Source organism: Squalius cephalus (assembly GCF_949319135.1).
Source record: "Squalius cephalus genome assembly, chromosome: 17".
Taxonomy (NCBI): Eukaryota; Metazoa; Chordata; class Actinopteri; order Cypriniformes; family Leuciscidae; genus Squalius; species Squalius cephalus.
This window is the reverse complement of record NC_137138.1, coordinates 18633954-18657768: the sequence shown is the minus strand read 5'-3', so window position 1 is coordinate 18657768 and position 23815 is coordinate 18633954. Positions and strand designations below refer to the sequence as shown.

Sequence of the window (23815 nt, the reverse complement as noted above, 5' to 3'; positions counted from 1 at the left end):
GTGCAGTGAGATTTTCAAATGCATGCTTGGTGCCGCCCCTCGAGCTGGCCGATTTTCATTAGTCGATGCTAGACCATTAATCTTTCAGATTTAGGTCTGGATTTCCAGGCTATGCCTCAGGCGCACTACGGCTGAAACTAACGTCTCTGCAACCTGCAGTAAAGAAATTAGCAGAAAAACATCAAGCACAGGGCTCTCACACTAATTTTCAAATCAATTTTGAAAGTTCGAATTCAATGCTTTTTCCCTGTTCATTTTCTCTGTTGAAAATAATTTATAAGAATGCTTCTTGTTTACTGACTGGGTGTTCGCGGTACAGCTGCTGTTAATTACATTTTGAATGTTTGTTAACACTAATATACACTGATATGTAGGCTAATTTCTACTTCAGATGACTTTTTGCTCTCTGGAAAACTATGATAATAATATCCCCACTGTTCAGGCAAATCAAATCTGTTATTTGACTTTTAGTGAAATGCTTTTTAATTATATATGAAAGCTGCAGTCTGTAACTTTTGGCGCTCTAGCAGTAAATAAACAAAATTGCAGGTGTCTTGGTACTGTGCAGGTACTGTGCTACTCCGCAGCGGTGCCGCGTCAGGGGCCGTTCACATATCGGGTTTTCGCACAAAATTCGTTATTTCAAAAGTAGGCGTGCGGCAAGCGAGCTCATAATAGAAGCGACGCGGTCGATTGAAAACATCTCAACTTTTCAGAATACCGCATGCGCACAGCAGGTCATGTGACAAAAAATCAGCTTCGGCCTTTCCGTAACAACATCGAAAGCTCGGCCGAACAGCTGCTCATAACTGTACAGGGCGGGTTTTTATTTCTCATCTCCATTAATATATCTAGTAATAAAGTTAAGGTGGTAAGGGACCTGGATAATGGATAGGGGGCGCTGGCCCAAAAAAAGGTTGAGAATCACTGCTCTAGGCCATACAGTAGGTCAGTCACTGAGTTTACACTGTAGTCAAGTGAAAATAGTGAGTTTATTTATTGTTCATGCACAGCATGAGCATTTTACCTGTGAAATGTGAGCGCCTCACCTTTGCCACATTAATCCAGAGCGTATCCAATTATCCAAGCGCTTACCTCTCCTGATAGCATTGCCGCTGCCTAATTTGTGTTTATGTGCATGGTTAATGTATAATAGATATGATTCCAGTTCAATTTCAGTTTGCTCTCTTTATTCGGTGTCCTCCATCTGCTCCTTAACTAATGAGACTTGGTTCATTTCCAGTTAGCCAGGAGTTAAAACTAGCTTAGTTAGCCCAACTCTCGCTCTCTCTCTCTCTCATCCCATACTCCTCTTTGCTAAGTGATACAGTGATTATGGGTTTCAGTTTGCAGATATTACATAATTGTTTACAAGGGTTTAATGTGTCCCATTTTCTCAGCTATCAGCCATCTGCTTGGCCCGACCTGGGACACATGCTATAGGAAACGGAGAGTTATAGCTTTAGGAAATTCTGGTGTTGCTCCTTATTAAGGGCCCCAGTAGACCAGAGCATCACTTTTTAATGCACTAAATAAAAGTCTTTTTAAAGAGCTTTCTGAAATATGATAAGAGGGAATGCACAGTCCCATTACCTGATTTATAATGACGCCAATGGCCAAATGCACCACTTTAGAAGGGTGCTATCTGTTATGACGATACCATTGGCTTAAAAGAGGCTGGGCTGCTATAGCACTCCATTTTCGTGAAAGATAGAACTTAGAGGTCCAACAAATCCACTGTCAGCCTCTATGAAAAAGTGCTCCGCTCACTTTCTAATGCAATGCGTGACGCAACAGTGGGCGAAACAGATATACATACGGTCCGCATTTATACCTGCATATGTGTATTTATACATTCCAATGATGCCAGATTAAAAAAAGCACAGAGTGATGTATTTTTAGTGCTTCTTGTTGCTAGGCGATGTCTCAAAGAGTTATTGTCTTTCTGTCATTATGTTGTCTGGTGTCAGTGCTCTAGGGTGGGTGGGTGGGTTGGTTTGTAATTACTTTATAAGGTCACGCTTGTCTTTCTCCTTTTATCTGGCCGCACAGGATAAATTAACTTAAAAGTTCCACCCGAATTCAAGGACAGTAAAGAACCTTAAATTGCCCCTTAGAGTTTTGCCTCATATTAATATGAGCGTTTTGCTTTGTGGAGAGCAGAGCAGTGATTGATTTTATTGAGGTAAACATGTTCAAATGTAGCTGTCATAGTTGCATCAAACTATAGAGGATTATGGTGGTGAATCCCTCTTTAATGCTCAGTCGCCTGTGGATAACCTTGAAGGAAATTACCATATGAGAGCATATCCCTCTAGAAAATCTTTTATGTGGACCGGGAAGGATCATTTTTTGAGGACTTAGCCTAAGGCATTGTGACGGATCAATGATCATATAACAGAAGATGAGCATAGACACACACTTAAAAGAATAGTTCACCCAAAAATGAAAATTCTGTCATCATTTACTCACCCTCATGTAGTTCCCAAAACCACTTTTTTTTTGTGCTCAACAGAACTTTTTTAAGGACATGAGGACAAATAAATAATTTTAAATGTCGTTTTTCTGTCCTTTTAAGTGTGTTTCCATACCTGTCCACTGTTATTTGATCATAAATCAGTCACAACTTCCCCAAATACCCTGGCATAAACAAAATGACCTTGAATATCTAATATTCATAGTCCATCAAAGCATGCTCGTTTGACTCTTGTATGTCAGAGTGCTTGTGTCGTGTGAGAGTCACATGATACTTCAATCTTAAAGCATGTCTTTTCTGTGTGTGTGCATTCGTCTCATAATATTGCATTTCTCTTTAATCACAGACATTGAAATATTTACAAAAGAAATTAATTGTGTTTGGTTTTGTATGTATTGCTATTTGATAAATTACTGTTTTAAAAGACTTTGTTTGTTTTTTTAAAAAAGCCAAGTGTTTGTTAGTTATATGACACTATTATTGTCTTGAGATCTGTTCTGTACTGAGACAAATTTATATTTTGGGTAAAAAAAAAATCAAGTGCTGCATAGAGTACTTTATCATCATCATCATTATCATCACAACAACAACAAAATAATGTATGTTCTCAATGTTTTATCTAAAAGTGTGTGAGGGAGAAAGGGTGTGATTTTAATGTGAACTCATTAAAGCTGTAATGTGAAGGGAAACTACAGTATTTTGCCAAAAGATGGAGAATGAGTCTCTGTTTGTAATACGTAAAACTTTGTTTCTTATTTCATTTATTACTGAGTACATTAAAGTTGGAATTGTATATTACTAACAGACTTTTTAACTCTTTATTTCTCCAGCAAATGACTAAGAAATCACAACACCTCTGCTAATATATAATTGTCTATTTATTGACTTTTCTTGGCCTTCATATCAAACTAATTATCTGTATAATCGAATATCTATTCGAATGCAAAGTACAAAATGAGCATTTAAGTATATTCTTATGGGCTGTGTATGTTTAAGATAAATATGTTTATGTAGATATTTTAAAGAAATTTCAACTTTTTTTGCCCATACACATTAAAAAAATAAAATCTATTACTGGGGTGGTACCCTTTCAAAACTTACTAATATGTACCATTTACATAATAGGCACACTTTAATTAAGAAAGTACATATACAAAAGGTGTATCTTTTTTCTGAGAATGTATAATGAAATTCAGTGCACACAAAACAACATTGGTCCCCATTTACGCTCACTGTATTTGTATGTGTTCCACAGAAGAAAGTAAGTCATGTGGTTAGGAACAAAATCATGACTGAATTTTCAGGTTTGTGTGAACTATCCTTTTAAGAAAACTTGATCATCTTTGAAGTTTTAAAGGAGTTTCCAAGGTGTCTGATGAACGGGAATTAGTGTTTTGAAAGCACATGAAGCTCTTTTATATCAGAGGAACATGGAAAACTTGATTATTCATCATGTGACCCCCTTAACAAATCAATGCCTGAATGGTGATACTTCTTTTGGAGCTCTTGCGTTCTCCCGAATGTTTGACAGATGGCTCTTGACTCTCTCTCATCCCCCTGCAGACCGATGAACAGCACAGTAGTACAAAACAGTCATTAGATGAAAAGAAATGAAGGAGGAAGACAGGGGAGAGGAAATGGTGTGGAGTGGAGAATGTAAATTACAGGAACACAACAGAAACCCCCATAGGGGAAGAACAGGAGGAATAGAAGTTTTTTTAAAAAATCCTGTTCATTTGAAGAGCTACAAACACCTTAGCAAGTATGAGAGAAAGAATATGAGATGTAAAATCAATATAACATGCTCTCATTTTTTATTGCTCAAGAACTACATGAAAGAAACATTCTGACAAGCATCTACTTATAGGCAGAGCAAAAGGACTACTGCAGTTGAGTTTGCTCTAAAACTGGACCGCAAGAAGAAAAATGTGTGTAATAAGACTGCATGCTGCAATTTCCCTGGTGATCTTCTTTGTAAAAAAGCTTCAACTGTAAAAGAAAAAGCACAGGCATCAGTAAAAATAATCATTTAAATATTAGTTGATCCTACTAATTGATCTCCTCTTATATTATTGTCTTCTGTAACTTTATTTTCTGTATGCATGTTATAGATATTATGAACAATTCAACTATTTATGTGTAAAACCGCATTTTTCCATCTTAAAAATATATCTAAATTACGTCATATGCTCTCATTGACAAATGCGGAACAATTAGTTCATGACCTCAAGGCTAGATTATTGTAATGCTCTTATGGGTGGTTGCCCTGCACGCTTAATAAACAAACTAGCTGGTCCAAAATGCAGCAGCTCGAGTTCTTACCAGAACGAGGAAGTATGACCATATTAGCCCGGTTCTGTCAACACTGCATTGGCTCCCTACTAAACATTGTATAAATGTTTAAATATTGCTGATTACTTACAAAGCACTAAATGGTTTAGCTCCGCAGTACTTGAGCGAGCTCTTAGTCCTCTATAGTCCTTCACGTCTATTGCGATCTCAAAATTCCGGCCAGTTGATAATACCTCGAATATTAAAATCGACTGCTGGCGGTAGATCCTTTTCCTATTTAGCACCAAAACTTTGGAACAGTCTTCAAAGCTAGACTAAAAACACATCTCTTTGACCTAGCATACACATAACACATTATAGACTTCTGTAATTCAATGTTAGGCTGCATAGATTAGGTACTCGTTACATCAAGAAGAATGGCGTCTATGCTAATATTAGTCTCTCTGTTTATCCCGTCGTGTTAGCGGCCACTAAGTTAATAACTAATGATCGTTGCGACGGAAGTGAATCAATCAAACTAACTTTAGCTGGACAATAACTTTATTCTAGAGCTGCTATAAAGCCAAAACAATCTCTGTTACTTTATTTTCCTATTATCAATGTAAAGCCGCTTTGGAACAATCTACATTGTTAAAAGCGCTATATATTTTAAACATTTGTTTCGACCTTGTAATTTTGAATCAAAATATCATAACTCGACTGTCCAGTGAACCGGCAGAATCTCTCTGATGCATGCCAGAATCCAACCAGTGTGTTTAAACCCCACCCACAATCAGCTGCAAGATAGAATAGAACCAACTTACTGCTCTACACTTTTTTCTTTTTCAATAATCCATTTCACTCTGACTTACATTCCAATACTAAAAAAAATTTATGTTTGCTACTTATTTCTTATGCCAACTGTAAATGTTTACTTACAACATAACAGATACAAAACACATTCCCATTTCCCAGAATTCCATTCATGTTTCCATATTCATTCCATTATGTGGCTCTCAAACATGTTGTTCCCCGCCTATTCCCACTTGAAAAACATTTGCATATATTCTCTCCTGAAAATCATCTAATGTCAAAAAAAGAATGTCAACATTTCCCGTGTATTTCTATTTTTAAGACTTATGACATTGCAGAGAGCTAGTGTTTTATGCAGTGGAGAAAGTTGAGAGAAAAAATGCAATAAAAAAGAGAAATATTTATTGGAAACCAGAAATAGCCAGCGAAAGCAAAGGCCAGTGTTTAATAATGCATTTAAACTGGAGCACATTTCCCTCATAACAACAGCGTCGCTCTACACTTCAGATCCTTTGAACTCCTTTGAACTTTTTAAGCACATTTTGGCAGTCAAAAGAAATGAGAAGCTTATTTTCTTCCTCCAATCTTTCTATGTCCATCTTTGGCTCATTTTTCAAATAGATCCCTACTAACAACAGTATCTGAACTGTTTTGTACACGGACAAGCGTCTGCTACGGATTAATATGGTTAAATTGGACAAGACATTAACACTGACAGCAGGTACAAAGCGCTTTCATATCCCACTAGGAAATGAAGTGTTACCTGTTGAGTCTATGCTGATGCTGATGGTTGTTGTTCATAGAATCACCTTCTTAAAAATTCTCTGTGAGAACAAGAATCTTCTTGATCGATGAGGAATCAGATGTTCATTGTTTTCAGTGACAGTCTGTCTTAGCAATCCACAGCTCTATTTTCAGATCACTGGGGAGACAAAAAAAGACACAGCTGCAGTGACAAACATTACAGTGGCAATTTCGAGTCATCAATCAGCGGCCGTGGCGAGAGACGGGCTGAAGTGGGGTCAGCTCACACCGTGCTTCAGAACTCACCCACAGTTGTTACAGAAAATGGATTCCACTCTGGCCAATTATAGACGTCATGTTGTATATCTCACAGCCAGATCTGACTTCAGAGAGCTCGGCAGGATTGATGGCAGGGCCAACAGGTAAGAAAAAACACCCAGGATAGCAACTAAACTACATATCTATGTCTTTCAATGCGGAGAAAGCACAATAACTGCTAATTGAGAGCTTACAGCCTAATTTATTTGGGAAAAAAATGTCCAAATTAAGCATTAGCTTGGGGTCAGAAACCTTGGCATCTAACCAACAGATAAACAATTTCACTAATTTAGCTCAACATCCCACAGCACTTTGCAGGAAACAGAAATTCTTGTTATAAAATAATAATAAAAAACCTTCCCCTTTATTCAGAGTCTGTAATTATATGTACAATATTCCCTTTCTGTCACAGAAAGCCCAGTTTGAATTAAAACGATGAAGAAAATGAAAGCGAGGTGGGAGGAGAGAGAAAGAAAGAGAGAAAAAGCTTGTTTCTTGAATCACTAGCTCAGGCAAGTTAGTCATCATATAGTGTCACTTCAGGGTGAGGATGATTCACATAGTGCAAACTAACACTGTAGTCTTACTGAACGCTCCAGAGCTTTCTAATATTAGGATAGGCTACAGAGAAACGCAGCATCACATTTCCGGCTTTCTGAGGTGGTTGTTCCATCTAAACAATTTTGTTGCTTTTAAAGTATATTGGTTGTAGTGTGTAACCGTCAGCCAAATTGAATAAGTATACATTTACATAGCACATATTTGTCACACTCAAAGCAGAGAGAGTGGAGGAATCTCTTCTAGGCTACCTGGGTGATGTGATGTCAGAAAACCAATCACATATGGAAAGGTGAGGAATTGATAACTATGTTATTCCGTGTATATGCCATATTTGAAGGCCAAATGGCAAAAATCGCCTAAACCTTAGAAGTAATTTAGCTACCTTATACATAGGCCCTGTTCACAAATGGCAGCCTAAACACTCGCGGTCTTCCTACGAATTTTCGCACTTTCGTGAAGTAGCCTTGACTGTCGGGAAGAAGTCTGCTGCGGAGCTTGCTTCAGTGTGAAAAGTGCGTACCTATGGGGATGGCGTATATTGACCGCAAAGGGGGCGCTCGCGAGCACCCTTCTGAAACCTAAAATGACTAAATGGGACACCCTATGGTCTCATGGAATTAACGGACAGGCGGCAGCCATTGTAAGTCCACAAGATCGAAAGTGCATATGAAGTGTGCCATTTTAGACAGGGCCATAATGATCGCAATGTGTCAGGACCTCAGTTTAACATCTCATTTAGCTTTCACCATCACTATATTGGCACCTAGCGCCCCCTGCTGGTGTTACTAACACCTCTTCCCGCAGCAACCGTTACCGGCATGAAAAGGAAGTTGCATTAGTCTTTTCTTTTGCCTTTGTATTATTGTCTATTCCCTATTGTACATATTTGAGTGAAACTACTTCTTTAACAAGAAAAAATGTTGGGCGGGACTTGATTTTGTTAATTGGGAGTTGATTGGATCATGTTGTTTCGATCTCATGTGATTGACAAGTTGACCCGCCCTCGCGCAAGCGAATACGTCATCAGAGAAGAGAAAAGATGTCGTCGCTGCAAGAGGGAGGGGAAGTTAAAAATTATGTGCACGAAAAAAATATTTGGTAATGTACACTGCAATTTATAAAATAAGAATTTCCTATTTTGATTTCATGATGACTTTAAATAGAATATTAATTTGACCACCTGTGCTCTGATTACCTGAGATGGACCTTATGCGGAATGTTTTAATAAACATTAGGCTATAGAAACACTTCTGTGTCATTTTCTGACTTGAATGCGTGTAAGCTTCAGGTGCACTTAAGGTCTGCATGAAATTAAAATTCACACTAATCTAAAAAGCATGCTATTAAAACCCATTTGTGCCCAAATTTTTCTGAATGGTTTCAGGCATATAGTCGTGTTAATAGAGTCCTATGTGAACATGTTCTGCATTTATTTTCCCCAGGGTTTTTTTTTTTTCTTTTCTTTTTTTTTTTTCGTGAAAATCGTGGGCAAATATGTTGTATGCTCCCCTTCAATGTAAAATTTGAATAGGAGAACAGTTGGCATCTTTTAACTGCTTTCAACAGATCAATCTTTATTGATAAACAAATTTATTATGTATAAAAGTCGAAGAACATTCGATGCAAACCCCAAAAAGCTGCATTTAGCTTATAATCTCTTGAATATGAAAACGCAACAAAAAACACATCCATTTGTCTTAAAGTGGTGAAACATAGTGTAGAACAAAGGGCAGCCATTAAGTTGCCCCAAAAGGGCATTGTGTATCAAAAAGTTAAATGAAAATAAATAAATAAAAATAAATAGAATGAAAAAAATTACATCTATATAACAAAACAACCCAAACAAATACCAATTTCTTTCAAAAGACATTCGGAATGGGAAGTTATGTTATACCTGCATTTCTCGGATACAAAGGAAGTGCGTCCATCACATTTTCGACAACTTTCTCCCTGTGTTGTGGGGCCAGTGGTTCAAGTTGTCAAATCTGGCATCCTAACATATTGCAGAGCCCAACACTGACCTTCTTCCATACCCATGTGGCCTCATCCCATGGCGCTGGAGGAGACTCTCAACCATCCTTTGGAAGGAGAGGAGATCTCTGTCTCCTTCTTATGGTCTACTGTACAGAGATGTCAGTTAAAGGGTTAAGTTATGTTTTAGGTAGGATATTATGCAAGCAAAAAGCACTAAAAGACCAATAACCTTGATTCATTAACCTATTAACACAGTATACCCCATTTCCTCATGATATGAACTTACAAGGCATTTGCCCACCGGCAACTACAGTTGGCGCTTGTACTTTTGACTAAGTATACAAAAAACTATAGATCTCTTGTCTAGAGTATATATATGTATATATATGTATATATATATATATATGTGTGTGTGTGTGTGTGTGTGTGTGTGTGTGTGTGTGTGTGTGTGTGTGTGTGTGTGTGTGTGTGTGTGTGTGTGTGTGTGTGTCAATAAAAAATACTTTTTAGTAACATCTTTGGGAGGGTTTGCCTTCGCCATGCTTCCTGGAAGTAGGGGTAGGAAGTTGACAGCCTCATGTGACAGGAAGGAAGTGAATACCTTTTTTTCCTTCTTGAAATCCTTTATTTGGTTTTTTGCTTGCATGTCATTGAGACATAAAACATGGATAACATCTAGAAAAATACTTACAAAAGGAAAATGACAACTATACACTGCGACAACTATCATTGTGATCAATCAATTCACCCATGCATGTTTGACCTCATAATTCTTAAAAATCAATCAAAATCATAACTCGAGTTTCGAAAAATTCTCTCTGGTGATGTACACTGGACATCTCCGATCATTTAGTTCCATCAGGTCTTCCATCCAAGTGCTGACCAGGCCCAACTCTGCTTAGCTTCAATGGAAATTCTACAGTGTGAAAGCTGCTGGTTAATTTCTGTCAGGGCTTAAAGGAGAACTCTGGTCAATTTTAACATTGAGCTCATTTTTTTGTACATTTGGAGTGCTGTCAGTACAGAGAACAACAACAAAAATCTGTGTTGCCTACACCGTGTTATCCTCTTTTTAAAATTTGCACCCTGTTGACTTCAATGGGGCAAGTTTTAAACCTGCGTTTAGCCTCTTAACATCCTTGATGTGTCATTACAAGTACACAGCCAATGTGAGTGATTCCTTCAGAGTGAACACGGTGAATCTGACTGCAGTAGATGTGAAAGATATGAATAAAAGTGATGTTATTTCAGCCAGCGCACATACCTGTATTTACTTCCTGTTTTCGGTCGAAGTCCACAGTAATCAATTGTCGAGTTCACGAGTTCTCCTTTAACATGAATGTCTTGAAACCCCGCACAGAATGGTCTTTGCTCTCTCCGTGACTGACAGGTCCTCAAAGGAGGGAACGTGACCCTCAAGAGAGAATAGATTAATGCTAAAAAGCCACACTGTTCTGGAAGATTTCCCACTGTGCCCCTCCTAAACAGCTCATACTTGCTGAGGGTAAATAGAAAGAGAACTGAATGCTCAATTTGAACGTTATCCAATACTTAAAGCGAATGAGCCAATGGCAAGTGGTTATGCAACACTTCATGTTGCAGTTGGATTGTTTGGAAGGGCTCTTTCATCTCAAACACTAACATTATAATCCCAAACGGTTTGGAGAAGGCAACATGTACCAGCACTCGGTTCTGCCTTTCGATTGGTTTTGTTGTGACTGTAGAGTGTGTGAGGGAGGCCCACAGGACCCAGAGCTCATAATCCAGAGCTGGCGTGTGGCACACAGGGGCCACTGAACCAATTACACGGTGCATTAAAAAGAAGGATAACGGCCTTGTTGGCTGCGATTTCAGCAGGGTCTGCCCTAGAAGCAGCAAATCAGAAATATAAAAACTGATTAACAGGCAATTTCAGACAACAGAGGATACAACTGTGTTTGGCAGATGGGGTTTTACTGCTTTAAAAAATTTCTGTAAACAGAAGGAAGTTACTCTATTTGGATCCAAGATGATGATTCTGAGTGGATCTTTTTGTATGCTATTCATTAAATTAGTTAAAATGCATGTGGTGTTTTCATATTGCTGAAGTTGTTCTAAATCTGCATATGTATTACATTTTTGACTCATTCATCTGTCAAGAACACTTTATTTTTTGTGACAAGTCAAACTGCTATCTCGTATGTAGGTTTTTTTTTTTTTTTTTTAATAAGCAGCTACAATTCCAAACAAAAGATCTGCATTACATAATGGCCTCTTCTCAGCAGTGTGGATCGCGCAACACCCTTCACTGAAGTAAAGCGATCACATGCCGCCCTCTAGTGTTACACTGAGGTTTTAGATACTGTATACAACGGTGCAGACATTTTTGGTCAATAACAAAAAAAAAATACAAATAATATTTTTTTTACTTTTATTCAGCAAGGATGCATTAAATTGATCCAAAAGACCATGTTAAATTCTAATCTATAGGGTACATTTTTTTGTTTCAAATAGATTGTGTTCTTTTAAACTTTCTATTTCTCATCAACGAATCCTGAAAATATCTATCAAGGTTTCCACAACAATACTAAGCAGCACAGATGTTTTCAACACTAATAATAATAATAAGAAATGTTTCTTGAGCAGCAAATCAGCATATAAGAATGATTTCTGAAGGATCATGTGACACTGAAGTAATGGCTATTCAGATTTACTAAATAAATTACAATTTGTATATACAATTTTAAATATATTACAATTACAATTGTAATCAATTACATTTTAAAATACATTAAAAGAGAAAATAGTTATATTTTAAGTACTAATATTTCATTCAAATCAAATAAATTCAGCCTTAGGGAGCATATGGAGACTTAACAACAGAAAAAAAATCTTACGGATTACTGGACTATGTAGGCTAGTATACAATTTATGGTATCACGTCATCAAATGTCATGTTGAAGTCATAGGTATGTATATGTGAGATACACACATATACACAGTATACATAGATACATACAACCAGATACATATACATGGGAACAGTCAAAGCAACCGAAGTTATACGCATATATAACTATCTGCAATGGGGGTTATGTGCAACAAACTTCCGTATTCTTAAAACAGGTTGCATCTTTTCCGGTTCAGGGCTTTTTTTATGTGCTTTGTTAATTGTAGAGCTGTATTACTCAAGATACCTTTAAAGGAGTGAGCAAAGATGAGCATAACCGATGTCCATCGCATATGGATATTTTTTTTCTTCTTCTCACTTGCATTTAGATATTTAAATAAAAAATAATAACAATAAAAATAACTAGCAAGATTAGCTGATTAACTTAAAGTCCATAGATATCACCGTCAGTTTGTACTGCCGTTAACATTTTCCCCTGAAATGCGGATGCACAACCCCTTGTGAGAAGGCTGAGATGGCGCGCCACGTACTCAATGTGTGCCCTGATGCTGTCGAGGACAGTCCAGGGAGCGCTCCTTGGGGGGGAGGTGCACGGCCCATGGATCATGTCAGCCTCCTTCTGCACAAAGAAGAGGAGGATCAACTTGGACGTGATCCAGTGCTATGCCCCAACAAACTACAGTGACAAGTCGGCAAAGGACGATTTCTACAGCAGACTGCTGACCCTCATCCAAGACTGACCCAAACAAAACATCATCATTGTTTTGGGTGACTTTTAACTCCAAGATTGGCAGAGGCAACAGGGGCTACGAGGAGATCATGGGGCAGCAGGTTTTAGGTGAGATGAATGACAACAGGGAGCGATTCGCCAACCTGTGTGCCACAAGCAACCTGAGGAAGCTTCTTCCATCACAGAAGGGTACACAAGTCGACTTGGAACCAACCATCTCCCCATCCCCACCAGACATTCCGCCAGCCACCAGTGACCTACCAATTGTCTGCAGTGCACCCACGAAGGAAGAAATCCACAGTTCCATCAAACAAGTCTGCAGGACCGGACAGTATACCTGCAGAGGCCCTGAAAGCTGATGTAGAGGGCAGTGTGGAGCTGCTCCATCCCCTCTTCAACAAGATCTGGGAAGAGGAGAAAGTGCCGACAGAATGGAAGGAAGGGTACCTCATTAAGCTGCCAAAGAAAGGCGATCTCAGTTGATGCTCAAATTACAAAGGGATAACATTTCTGTCTATCCCAGGAAAAGTGTTCAACAGAGTTCAACTGCAAGACCAAAAAGCTGGTTTTAGCAAGGGCAGGTCATGCACTGAACAGAAAGCAGTATTACGCATCATCTTGGAGTGGAGTGGAACTCGCCTCTCTACGTCAACTTCATTGACTATAAGAAGGCGTTTGACAGCGTGGATACTGTCTAAGCTACTGAGATGCCATTGAGTGCCAGAAAAGATCACAAACATCATCAAAAACTCGAATGAAGGGATAACCTGCAGGATAGTTCATAGCAGGCAACTCACAGACTACTTTCTAGTATGAATGGGAGTGAGGCAAGACTGTTTAATATTACCTTCCTGTTCCTGCTGGCAAAAGGCTGAGTCATGAAAACATAAAATATCTTCCGAATAAAATGGCATCCAGTGGACATTATGGACACAATTGGAGGATCTCGACTTTTCTGATGACCTGGCCCTTCTTTCTCACACCCAACAACAGATGCAGGAAAATACCAGCATCGTTGCAGATACCTTAGCAAGCCTAGGCCTCAACATCAATAGAGAGAAGAGCAAGGCACTAAAGACCAACGAACACAGCCAGAAACGGCCAACATGCTTGGAGAGGAGGCGCTAGAGGAAGTTGACAGATTCTCTTACCTTGGTAGCATAATTGACAGGCATGTGGGGACAGATGCAGATGTGAGAACATGAATCAGCAAAGCGAGAGCAGCTTTCCTCCAACTGAAGAACGTTTGGCGATCCTCTGAGATCAGCATCAATACCAAGACCAGGGTCATCAACACCATTGTGAAGCCTGTCTTGCTGTATGGAGCTGAGACCTGGAAAACCACCAACACTGCCATAAAGAGAATCCAGGTTTTTTAAATCAACACCTGCCTCAGAGGGATCCTCAAGATCCGTTGGCCAGACAAGATCAGCAACGAAGGACTGTGGCCACGAACAAAACACCAACCCGTGGAAGATGACATCCTCCAAAGATGCTGGAGGTGGACTGGACATACCTGCAAGTCTGCAGACAGCATCACAAAGGCAAGCCCCCACCTGGAACTCCTAAGAGAGGAGGAAGAAGGGCCAACCTGTTGTGTGATCTGTAGCCAGACTTGAGGAGGATGGGCCACACATGGGGGCAACTGAAACGACTGGCCCAGGACCGAGACATCTGAAAAAACTTGTTGAGCTTATATGCTCCTGATGAGGCCACAGGCAGAGAGAGAGAGAGTGAGAGACAGAGAGAAAGAGGGAGAGAGAGATGATTTGTGATGCACTATTTCTAATCTAGTATTCAAATTAGAATGCGTCAAATCCTTAAACTCTAGTGAAAAGTAAACCTGTAAACTTACGTATCTCTTCATAGATAGCAGAGAGGGATCATGGGTTGTGATAATAGAGCGTAATTATTCATAAAGCATTAATGGACTTGGAACAAACTTTAGGATTTAAATAACAACAGCTGGGAAAATACTGAAGATTAAAGTGCTTTACCAAAAATATGTGATGCACTGCGTGTATCTTGTCTCTTTGGTTTCCATTGTAAGTAGGCTACATTACTAATTTGTGTTTTGTTCGAATTTTAGTATTCATTTTAATAGAAACCTACTCAAATACTATGAACCCTAATTTCATTGCACTTTTTCGACCCTCTGAATTGCATTACTGATTGTAAAAATTTAGATGAAACTCTGACAAAAATCAAGTCTGTGTTAAGTTAAATGGATGGAAATTAATGGATGTTTCAACATAATGATGAAAACATTTCACTGTGTCCTTATGGTAATATTTATATTGTATAATTTATTGTAATCGCCTAAATACAGTTAATCTTGTGTTTTAGATCATCAGAAATATATGTAGCCATTAATGTCAATAAGAATAATGAATAACCAAATCAAATAATAATAAAGGAAAAGGACATTGTAAATGGACAAAGAAATAGCTTGAGGGCAGTGGACCCATTAAGATTCAGCTGATGCAGAAAGAATGGCGATTTTATTGGAGTGAATGAACCAATTAGGGTTGAATAAATTACATAATACACATTTTACGATGAAATGAGAAGACAGACAGAGGGTCACTTGGCATAACCGACAATGTGCGTGTGTGTGTGTGTGTGTGTGAGAGAGAGAGAGAGAGGGCACAGGATATTTGATTTGGAATAGTCCACATACAGGAAAGAGGGGTGGCCTGACAAATGGGGAGAATAATATTTCAGTAGTCTATAATATCGGTGCCTGGAATTACGAAAATGTATATGAACTATTAATCAATGTATTTAAACATTAGGCACAGCCTGCATTAAGACCAAAGGGAAACGTTGTGTGGTGGTATTTCATAGTGATGGGAGGTCCGACTCTTTAGCGATTCGGTTCTTTTAAACAGTTCGTTTCAAAGTAGCGGTTCCCGATCAGCGGTGATCAGCGGTGTAGCGCATATTGCTATTTTTTAAGGTGCACAGGCCTACTTTCAATTGCATCTCTGGGTTAAAAAGAATAACGTGTTTTATTGTCATAGCCTATAGTCAGTGTGCATCCAGTAGCCTATATATGTTTTATTTGCAACATATCTGTTATTTGGAAAGCACTTGGACTTTTCACCCCATCTGTCAAATGACGTTTGCATCACGTGCATCAGTGACAGCATAATAATAGGCATAATACATATTACTATTTATGTGATATAAATATATTTATTGTAAGATACAAGTTGTATAGTGTAAAAAATGGTAGTGTGCTACTACTAGTTGCGGGTGAATTGCTGGATAGAGTCCGTTTTAGTGAACCGCTATTACCGATTCATTGAAAAGATCCGACTCAAACGAATGATTCATTCAGTGCGGACACTTGGAGGCGCCCACTAGCGTTTCTGTGACAATTGATGGAGCGATTTAGGGAAGATGGACTTTGATAAACCACGGCCACACAATTAGTCTGATGAATTCTTCTGTTTTCTAAGCTCCTTGTATGCCTGATCCCCATCTACCGTTGCAGACTCCTTGCAATCCAAAAGGTCTGTTCCATTTAAGAAAAGGGAGCCGGCACTTTTTTTGCAACATGCAATGGCTGTGCACATGACCAGCTCTGTCTTTTGAATTGATGCTCTAATTGATTAAACCTTTAAATCCACCTCAGCTTTCTTTTATTAGGGACAATGGCAGCGGTAACGAGTCCGGAAACGACACCTCAGCCCCGGGTCTATTTTCAAACACCTCCCGGTACCGAAGAAGAAGTGCCACAGAAGCAAGGACGAGTGACCGTAAAATATGACAGAAAAGAATTGAGGAGGCGGCTGAATTTGGAGGAGTGGATAGTTAGCCAGTTAATGAATCTGTACGACTGCGAGGTAGGACAAAAAACACTGTCATTGCTTTGCCCGCGTGCAATCCTTTGTTGCAAGGAATGACAGCTCTTTCTTTACAGTCCTCGTGAACCGGTATCCCCCTCGCTCCATTTGTCATGTCCATTTTACGCGATAGTTGCCTTGCTTTAATAAATCGATAGCTTATTAAGAGCAGCATGGCATCTTTCAATTCTTTGTCTTTATTTTGAATCGATTGTTGATTTTATGGTTATGCATTTACACATGAAAGGGCGTGGCATTATAGAACTACAGACAAAGCCATAAAACAAAGGTGAGCCTCTTGGACAGGTGCTGCTAGGAAAAAAAAATTGGAGCACCTAATGATTCCTTTATGCATAATGCATCTATTTATATTTCATCGAAAAGTGGGCTTGCCTTATTTGTTAATGTTACGGATCTATATGAGGATGGAGCTCCTGATGCATTAACAAAGACATGGATTCCAATCCCAATATATTTATGTCTACAGATGCACAAAACCTAGATTATGCTGATTAGGATTTTTATGTCTATCGCACATATATACAGTAGGTGACACTGGTCAATATGGGTTTTCTGTCTTTCTTTCAGCCCCCTGGGATGTTTGGGATCACCCTTCTAGCCATTGTGATGATGTCATCTGTTCAGACATGCAAAGCATGCTTCACTTTGAGCTTGACTTAACCTCCAGGGCTAATATAACTGACCTAGATTATGTGGTGTAAAACTAGGCAGCTCTTGAAATGAGATTGTTCTGTATGCGCTTTTCAGCCCAGCGGTAGGCCTCATCCTGAGCTAAAATCTGGCTTTGGGAATTCACATTTCGCTTTGTCTCATTAACGTTATACAGAGTAGCCTGAATCCTTTGTATTCGTTTGAAAGCCTGATTTTCTGGTGATAAGTATCCACTGACTAATGCTTTCTGATATCAGAATACAACAAGTTACATTAATATTAATATAGTAAGGAAGAAGATAATAGAAGCACACGTATTTAGACTTGGGAAATGTCATCTGAATCCCACAGGTTATTCATATTTTAATGTGGTCTGACAGGAGAACTCGTCCATTATACTTCTCAGCGATGTTTGGTCCAATTAGGTTGAAGTTTAGAATGCCCTGAGCAAAAACTGAAGAGAAATGTTTGGATAACGATGCACAGTGACAAATTACATAATCATATTTTTTTCAGAGTAGCACGGACAAAGGTAGGCTCAAATGTATTTTTGTTTAATGGTTAGATCTGTGGATTTCAAATCATCTCCACACACCACTGAGACAATGTTGTGCCAATAATGGCTGTGTTTTACAGTCAGGTGTACATTGGACATTTTTTCACTGAGCTCGCATTATCTAAATGCAAGTGTGTGATCTGGCTGGGTGATCTTGGCTACTTAGTAAATAAATAAATCAACATATGTAAGTATTTACACTATTGTTCAAAAGTTTGGGGTCAGTAAGATTTTGTAATGTTTTTTTAAAGCCTGCATTTATTTAAACAAAAATAAAAACAGTAATATTGTGAAATTAATTTTCAAATGTATTTTATTCCTGTGATGACAAAGCTGAATTTTCAGCATCAGCAGTCTTCAGTGTCACATGATCCTTCAGAAATCATTCTAATATGCTGATTTGCTGCTCAAGAAACATTTCTTATTATTATCAGTGTTGAAAATGGTTGTGCTGCTTAATATTTTTGTGGAAACATATTTTTTTCATGATTCTTTGATGAATATAAAGAAAGAAAAAAACAAAAATCTTTTGTAACATTATAAATGTCTTTACTCTCAATAAAATGTGTCCTTGCTGAATAAATGTATTAATTTCTTTCACCAACAACCAATAAAAATAAATAAATTTAAAAAACATACTGACCCCAAACATTTGAATGGTAGTGTATATTTAATTAGAATGTAGGAAATCGGTTGCCTGGGACATCAGTCAGTTATACGGTTTGCAGTCTTTATACAAAAGTATGTAAAATATTATTTTTTTAACTAGCCTGATTTGGTCTGACAGTGTTTTACTCAATATTTCCACTGTCCACAACACATACAATTACATATAATTAGATCTAATATTTTTATTTGTACTATATATATATATATTTCTTTTTTGTAATAAAAGCTGAAAATTGTATAGCTATATTATAACTCCATGACAGCTATAAATTTATAAACCCACTGAGAATGATGGAAGAGGCACCAATATGCACTCTTTAGTAGGAGAAGGTAAGAAGGTGTCAGTAGCCCTGTGTAATCCACATTATTGTGTCCTGATTTGGCCACAGAATACCATGATTGACCAGTCAGAATGAAGTATTCTAAAGAGCCAATGCTATGCACTTCCCAGTCCTATTACTGGCTCCTGAAGTGCTGCACTAGTCTGTAAATATTAAATGAATGTGGTGCACTGACCTCCAGCTGATCACTGTGATTAAGTAATAGATGCAGGAGAAAGTGTTTTAATTCACGAGTAGCACCACTGGGAAGCTTTTGTCAGTTGTAGTGTGCTAGAGCGACTCTTCAAAATGGGTCAGTGTGAAGGGTTTTATAACAGACCTGATTCTTAATGACTGCAACAGCACATACACTTGAAGAAAAACTTGCGACAATTCCTTCCACAGCAACTTTCCTCCCCCGTCTTCCTCAGCACACATAAACTAGCAAAATAGCACTGCAGGAAACAGCAAAATGAGAGTGAATCTCTGATGGAAAGCTCCTTTCTGTGATGGCAAACTAGCTGCAATAAGACATAAAAATCCAGAGTTGTACACAGCAGAGGTTGAAGCCCTGGTTGTGCTTTCATTCACTTATTGTGTCTCAATCTAATAAGACATCAGACAGCATGGTGTGGATATGGTGGTCTTGTCTTTGTAAGTCAACAGGAAGTGAATGGAGATTGTTTTTGTCACAAGCATATGCACACACAATAAATCGCACATGGACATGAGGATCAACCCATCCTGTTGTGCAGAGAGGATGTCATACACAAAGGCCAGAGATGGCTTCATTTCTGTTCTCAGATGAAAAATGCTTGACACTGGGGCAGTTTCCTTAAAGGGATAACTTCTTATCTTATCTACCACTAAAAGACTCATAGATAGTAGTATCTTAGAAATAGTCCACCCAAAAAAATTGTTCCAAACCTGGACATACTTTCTTCTGTAGAATATATTTTGAAGAATGTTGGTTACCAGTTTCAGTTACCATTGACAAAAACTACAATGCAAGTCAACTGGAACCAAAACAGTTTGGATAGTAAATGATGACTAACAAAAGAGTAATCATCAATACTCTTAATGGCTCATTCACACCAAGAACGATAACTACAAGGATAACTATATTAGCGTCCACAACGACGCACATTATCGTTTTCTTTATTATTAACCCTCATCCTCTCCTCACATTCTGTAACAAATCCTTCCCTCGTGGGTCAATGTAAAAAAATAAAAATTGAGTTTCGGGTCAGAATTGACCCGAGGGAAGGATGAGTTAACGTGGTGCAGTTTTATCATCTGTCGCTTTAAATGCTTGAGCTCTTTACAGCAGAATGGATTCTGATCGGCTGTCAATGTTTTATTGTTCATCAGCTGGAAAAATATCATTATGAAAGTGATCCCAGTTCCTCTGTGCTGTTAAAAAGTCATTGCGAATATATAATGAATATAAAGCCAGAATTGAGTTTATATCTTGCAATTCTGACTTCTTTTCTCGCAAGTGAGAAAAAGCCAGAATAGCAGATGTAAACTCACATCAATTTTTTTCTTTTTTGCTATAAAAAGTAGCAATTATCTTTAAAACAAGCTTCCATAAGTTCATGATCAGACCGCCTTTCTGTGGCTTGTGAATTATTCACATTCACTCTTTTTTATCACAGGAGCCCCCATTAACATCTCTCATCAGTGGTTCTGTATTTTGCAGGAAGATGAGGTGCCTGAGCTGGAAATAGATGTGGATGAGCTTCTGGATCTGTCCAGCGACGTCGAGAGAGCCATTCGAGTGAAGGTATAATCAGATTTACTAGATTCCGTTCGCTTCAGATATCTCCCCCTAAGAACATTACACAAGACTTTCACCCCTCTCTGCCGAATTGCGCTCCAGTAAGCGTCATCTGCAGGTGGTTTGACAGTAATCCTTCCAGTCGCAAGCTCTTCTTGAAGACTGACTTTTCAGCAGGAGATTTATTTCATCATTTTGTGTCAGCTTTCATTGGTACACAGCTGGAAAAACAGCAGATTAGTCTGAAAGTCATTAAGTCTCCATTTCCATTTTTGTTTTTCAGATGCTGCTGGTCGACTGTTATAAGCCTAATGATGTAAGTGCCATTTTGAATATTAATAGCATTAGCAATTACCTTCATTACGGGAAGTCGTGTTATTCTCCGAGCCATTGAGTCTCTGGAGAGAAATGTGCTTTTTCTCGCCTTAAAGGGGCATTCCACCCATTTGAACATTGTTTTTTATTTAAAGTGGGTCATATATGTAGTCGAAATGTAAAATAAATTTTGAATTTGGTGCCTTCGTGACCGAGGAAAGACAAAAAATAACTTCAGGACGCATTTGTATGAAAGACAACAACTCCCACAATGCACCACATTGCACAGCTCCGCAAGCCACTCCCACTAATCCAGAAAGCGCTTATCTGCCTATAAGAGAAATCACTCTTCCGTCTACAAGGCTAGCTACCACCAGAGCTTGAAATTCATTTCACATTCACACAAAATGTCTAGTTAGTTGGCGAACTCATTAGTGCATTACTCCTTGTTTGTATTTCTTTCGAAAAGGTGAATTATTGCATGGTACCTGGATGTTCAGTCAGAACATATGCGGTGCGAAACTAGGATAGTTCACAACACAAACGTCCGTGTTCTCGTCTGATTCAGAGATTTCGTCCAGGAGAAATTGTCATCGTTGAAATTCTTTGCCGCAGACGGACTTTATCTCTGTGTTCATAGTTGCATCTTACAGTCTATGAGTTGCATAGTGAGATCACCGGCGCCACCGGTCCGCCCTAACGGTACGTTCACACGGGGCATCAGCGTCAACGCTTCCCATTGACTTTGAATGGGTGACGTCAAGCGTTGCCGAAAAGAATTGTGGATCCGTCGGCGGCGCTTCACTCTCAACTTCTGCCGCGAGCAACGCCAGTGAAGCGCCGCCGACGGAAGCGTCAGCCAATCAGATCGCTCTATGCAAATACAGTAGCCAGGCGGCAGCCAATCACGTTCATCCTGTTCAAGAGCAGCAAACTGAGGATAAATTTTAAAATGGAGGAGAAACTAATTATTGCGGTGGGCAATCACCCGGTCCTTTATGACCATTGAATGACAATGAAGCTTGTTGTTGAGTTCCTGTCTAATTTCATTGGCTGACGCTGCTATGACCATGGCGTCAGTGCCAAACTTCAGCCACGCCTTCCGTCAAGCGTTGACGCTGACGCCCCGTGTGAACTCACCGTAACTCGAGCCAGTCCGGGCTCCTCGTCCGCGGCAGGCAGGTCTTCTGCCGCGGCTGCTCTTCGCTATAATGCGGCTTGTAAAGGTAGCCACAAACACCTGATTCAAGCATCAGACTTCCGAAATCCTCTTCTTCTATATCATATTGAGCACTCTCCTCCGCTATTGTCATTACTTTACATCTGTCTCCACAGCGCCTGTTAGCTTAGCTTCAAACAAGATGGAGGACATTGCTTTCAGTTTCAGAGAGTAAAGTCCCACCCACTGATCTGTAATAGGTCTGTAGCGTGAGCGGGTCCCGCCCCCTGGGAAAGATGAGGAACTAGTGCTTGTAGTCTCAACAGAAATCCACCCCTCTTACACTTCCTCCTACAATGATGCAAAATGACGATTTTTGCGTCATTGTAGGAGGAAGTGTAAAAGGTAAATAACGGATTTCTCCCGTCTCAGGGGAAAATGAGAGAGTGTTGCACGACCATTCAATAGTATGACTGGGTTTCTAACAATGCAAAGCTTAATGCAAATGGGTGGAGTGTCCCTTTAATTCACCTTCTGGCCGCCTGCAGGACTTTGTGGCGGCGCTGCTGGAGAAGGTCAGAGGGATGCAGAAACTGAGCACCCCACAGAAGAAAGGGGAGCTGACACCATGAGGTCATGTCAGCTCCTCCCCCCACCACAAAAACAACCTGTCACTCCAAACCCAGAGGAGAGATGCAGGCATGCAGACCCAACCACTAAACCACAGCGTCTGTCAAACGGAGATCAATGATACGAGCCCAGCCAAGCCAACCTCAGCTACAGGTTGACCAACTGTTTTTACTTCGTCTTAGTACTGTTTCAGCATATCTTACATGTAGAGAGTGTGGTAGTGTCCCTTTAGCTTAAAACCCCTGTGGTGATTTAGGGAAAGGAATCGAACGGTTGATGTTACGGTTACACTGTTCACTAATACACTTTTTTTTTCAGCCTCGTGACTTGGCTTGATGTGTCTGTCTGTAATCATATAGGAAGTTAGAACAAAGCTGATTTCTTTTTACCCCCTTTTTTGACGGTCTCTCGCATCTGCTGTCTTTCGTAAGGGGCGAAACGATTTTTTGCAGGCCAGAAAATATTAGTTTTAGATATAGGGTTTCAGATTTTAGGGTGTGTTGATGTAAGTTGGGAAGAGGGAGGGGGATGAGAATTGTGAACTTGTGTTTTTTGTAAGCCATTTTTAATCTACCATTTCTAGGAAAACACACACACACACACACACACACAACAGGTCTGTGCTTAGTACTACTGTTTTTAAAAATCATTTGACTGAGGAAAATTAAACTAGTTTGAAGTTCTTTAAGGATGAAGAGTAGCAATACTGATTGAGTGAATTTGCCAATTTGTTACATCTGATATTTTTTACTAACTTTACAAAAAAGAAGAGTATGCCAAATTGTAATGAAGGCTATGAATGAAGATGCTTTGGTGGTCAATACTAAATCAAGCTCAAAGCCCGCATATCTTTTGTAAATAAAACGTTTATTCAATTTCAAGTGAACACTTTAAGAAACTGTTTAGAACTTGTTGGAATGGCAAAAACTGTACTGTGTGCACTCTCACAACCAAATACATGTAGTAAGGCTCTCAAATAAAGAATGGTGCTACATACATGTCGACGTCATTCTTTTTCTAGAAAGGTAAACATCAAAAAAACATACTGAAAGTGTGATTACCGAGCTTATTCTGTTTTTGTAACCT

The 23815-nt window shown here is 39.1% G+C and overlaps 1 protein-coding gene across 2 annotated transcripts; it reads left to right on the top strand.

Annotated features, from left to right (window-relative positions):
• Positions 1–16096: 16096 nt before the first annotated feature.
• Positions 16097–23813, top strand: ppp1r14ba (protein phosphatase 1, regulatory (inhibitor) subunit 14Ba). Of its 2 annotated transcripts, XR_013818725.1 has the most exons (6): positions 16097–16295; positions 16432–16628; positions 20548–20631; positions 20909–20941; positions 22648–22882; positions 23048–23813. XR_013818725.1 is itself a non-coding variant. In XM_079846620.1 (5 exons), exons 1-5 carry the CDS (start codon positions 16250–16252, stop codon positions 22729–22731), a joined length of 444 nt encoding a protein of 147 aa, XP_079702746.1. In that variant the 5' UTR covers positions 16097–16249; the 3' UTR covers positions 22732–23317. The 2 variants fall into 2 exon arrangements, 1 of the variants encoding a protein (XP_079702746.1); XM_079846620.1 differs by having other exon boundaries at positions 22648–23317.
• Positions 23814–23815: the final 2 nt, after the last annotated feature.

Excerpts from the sequence above, each read along its gene's own strand:
- ppp1r14ba (XM_079846620.1), top strand. The coding sequence starts at position 16,250 with ATGCCTGATCCCCATCTACCGTTGCAGACTCCTTGCAATCCAAAAG. Across the intron at positions 16,296-16,431 it reads GACTCCTTGCAATCCAAAAG|GGACAATGGCAGCGGTAACG; the intron begins GTCTGTTCCATT and ends TTCTTTTATTAG. Across the intron at positions 20,942-22,647 it reads ACTGTTATAAGCCTAATGAT|GACTTTGTGGCGGCGCTGCT; the intron begins GTAAGTGCCATT and ends GGCCGCCTGCAG.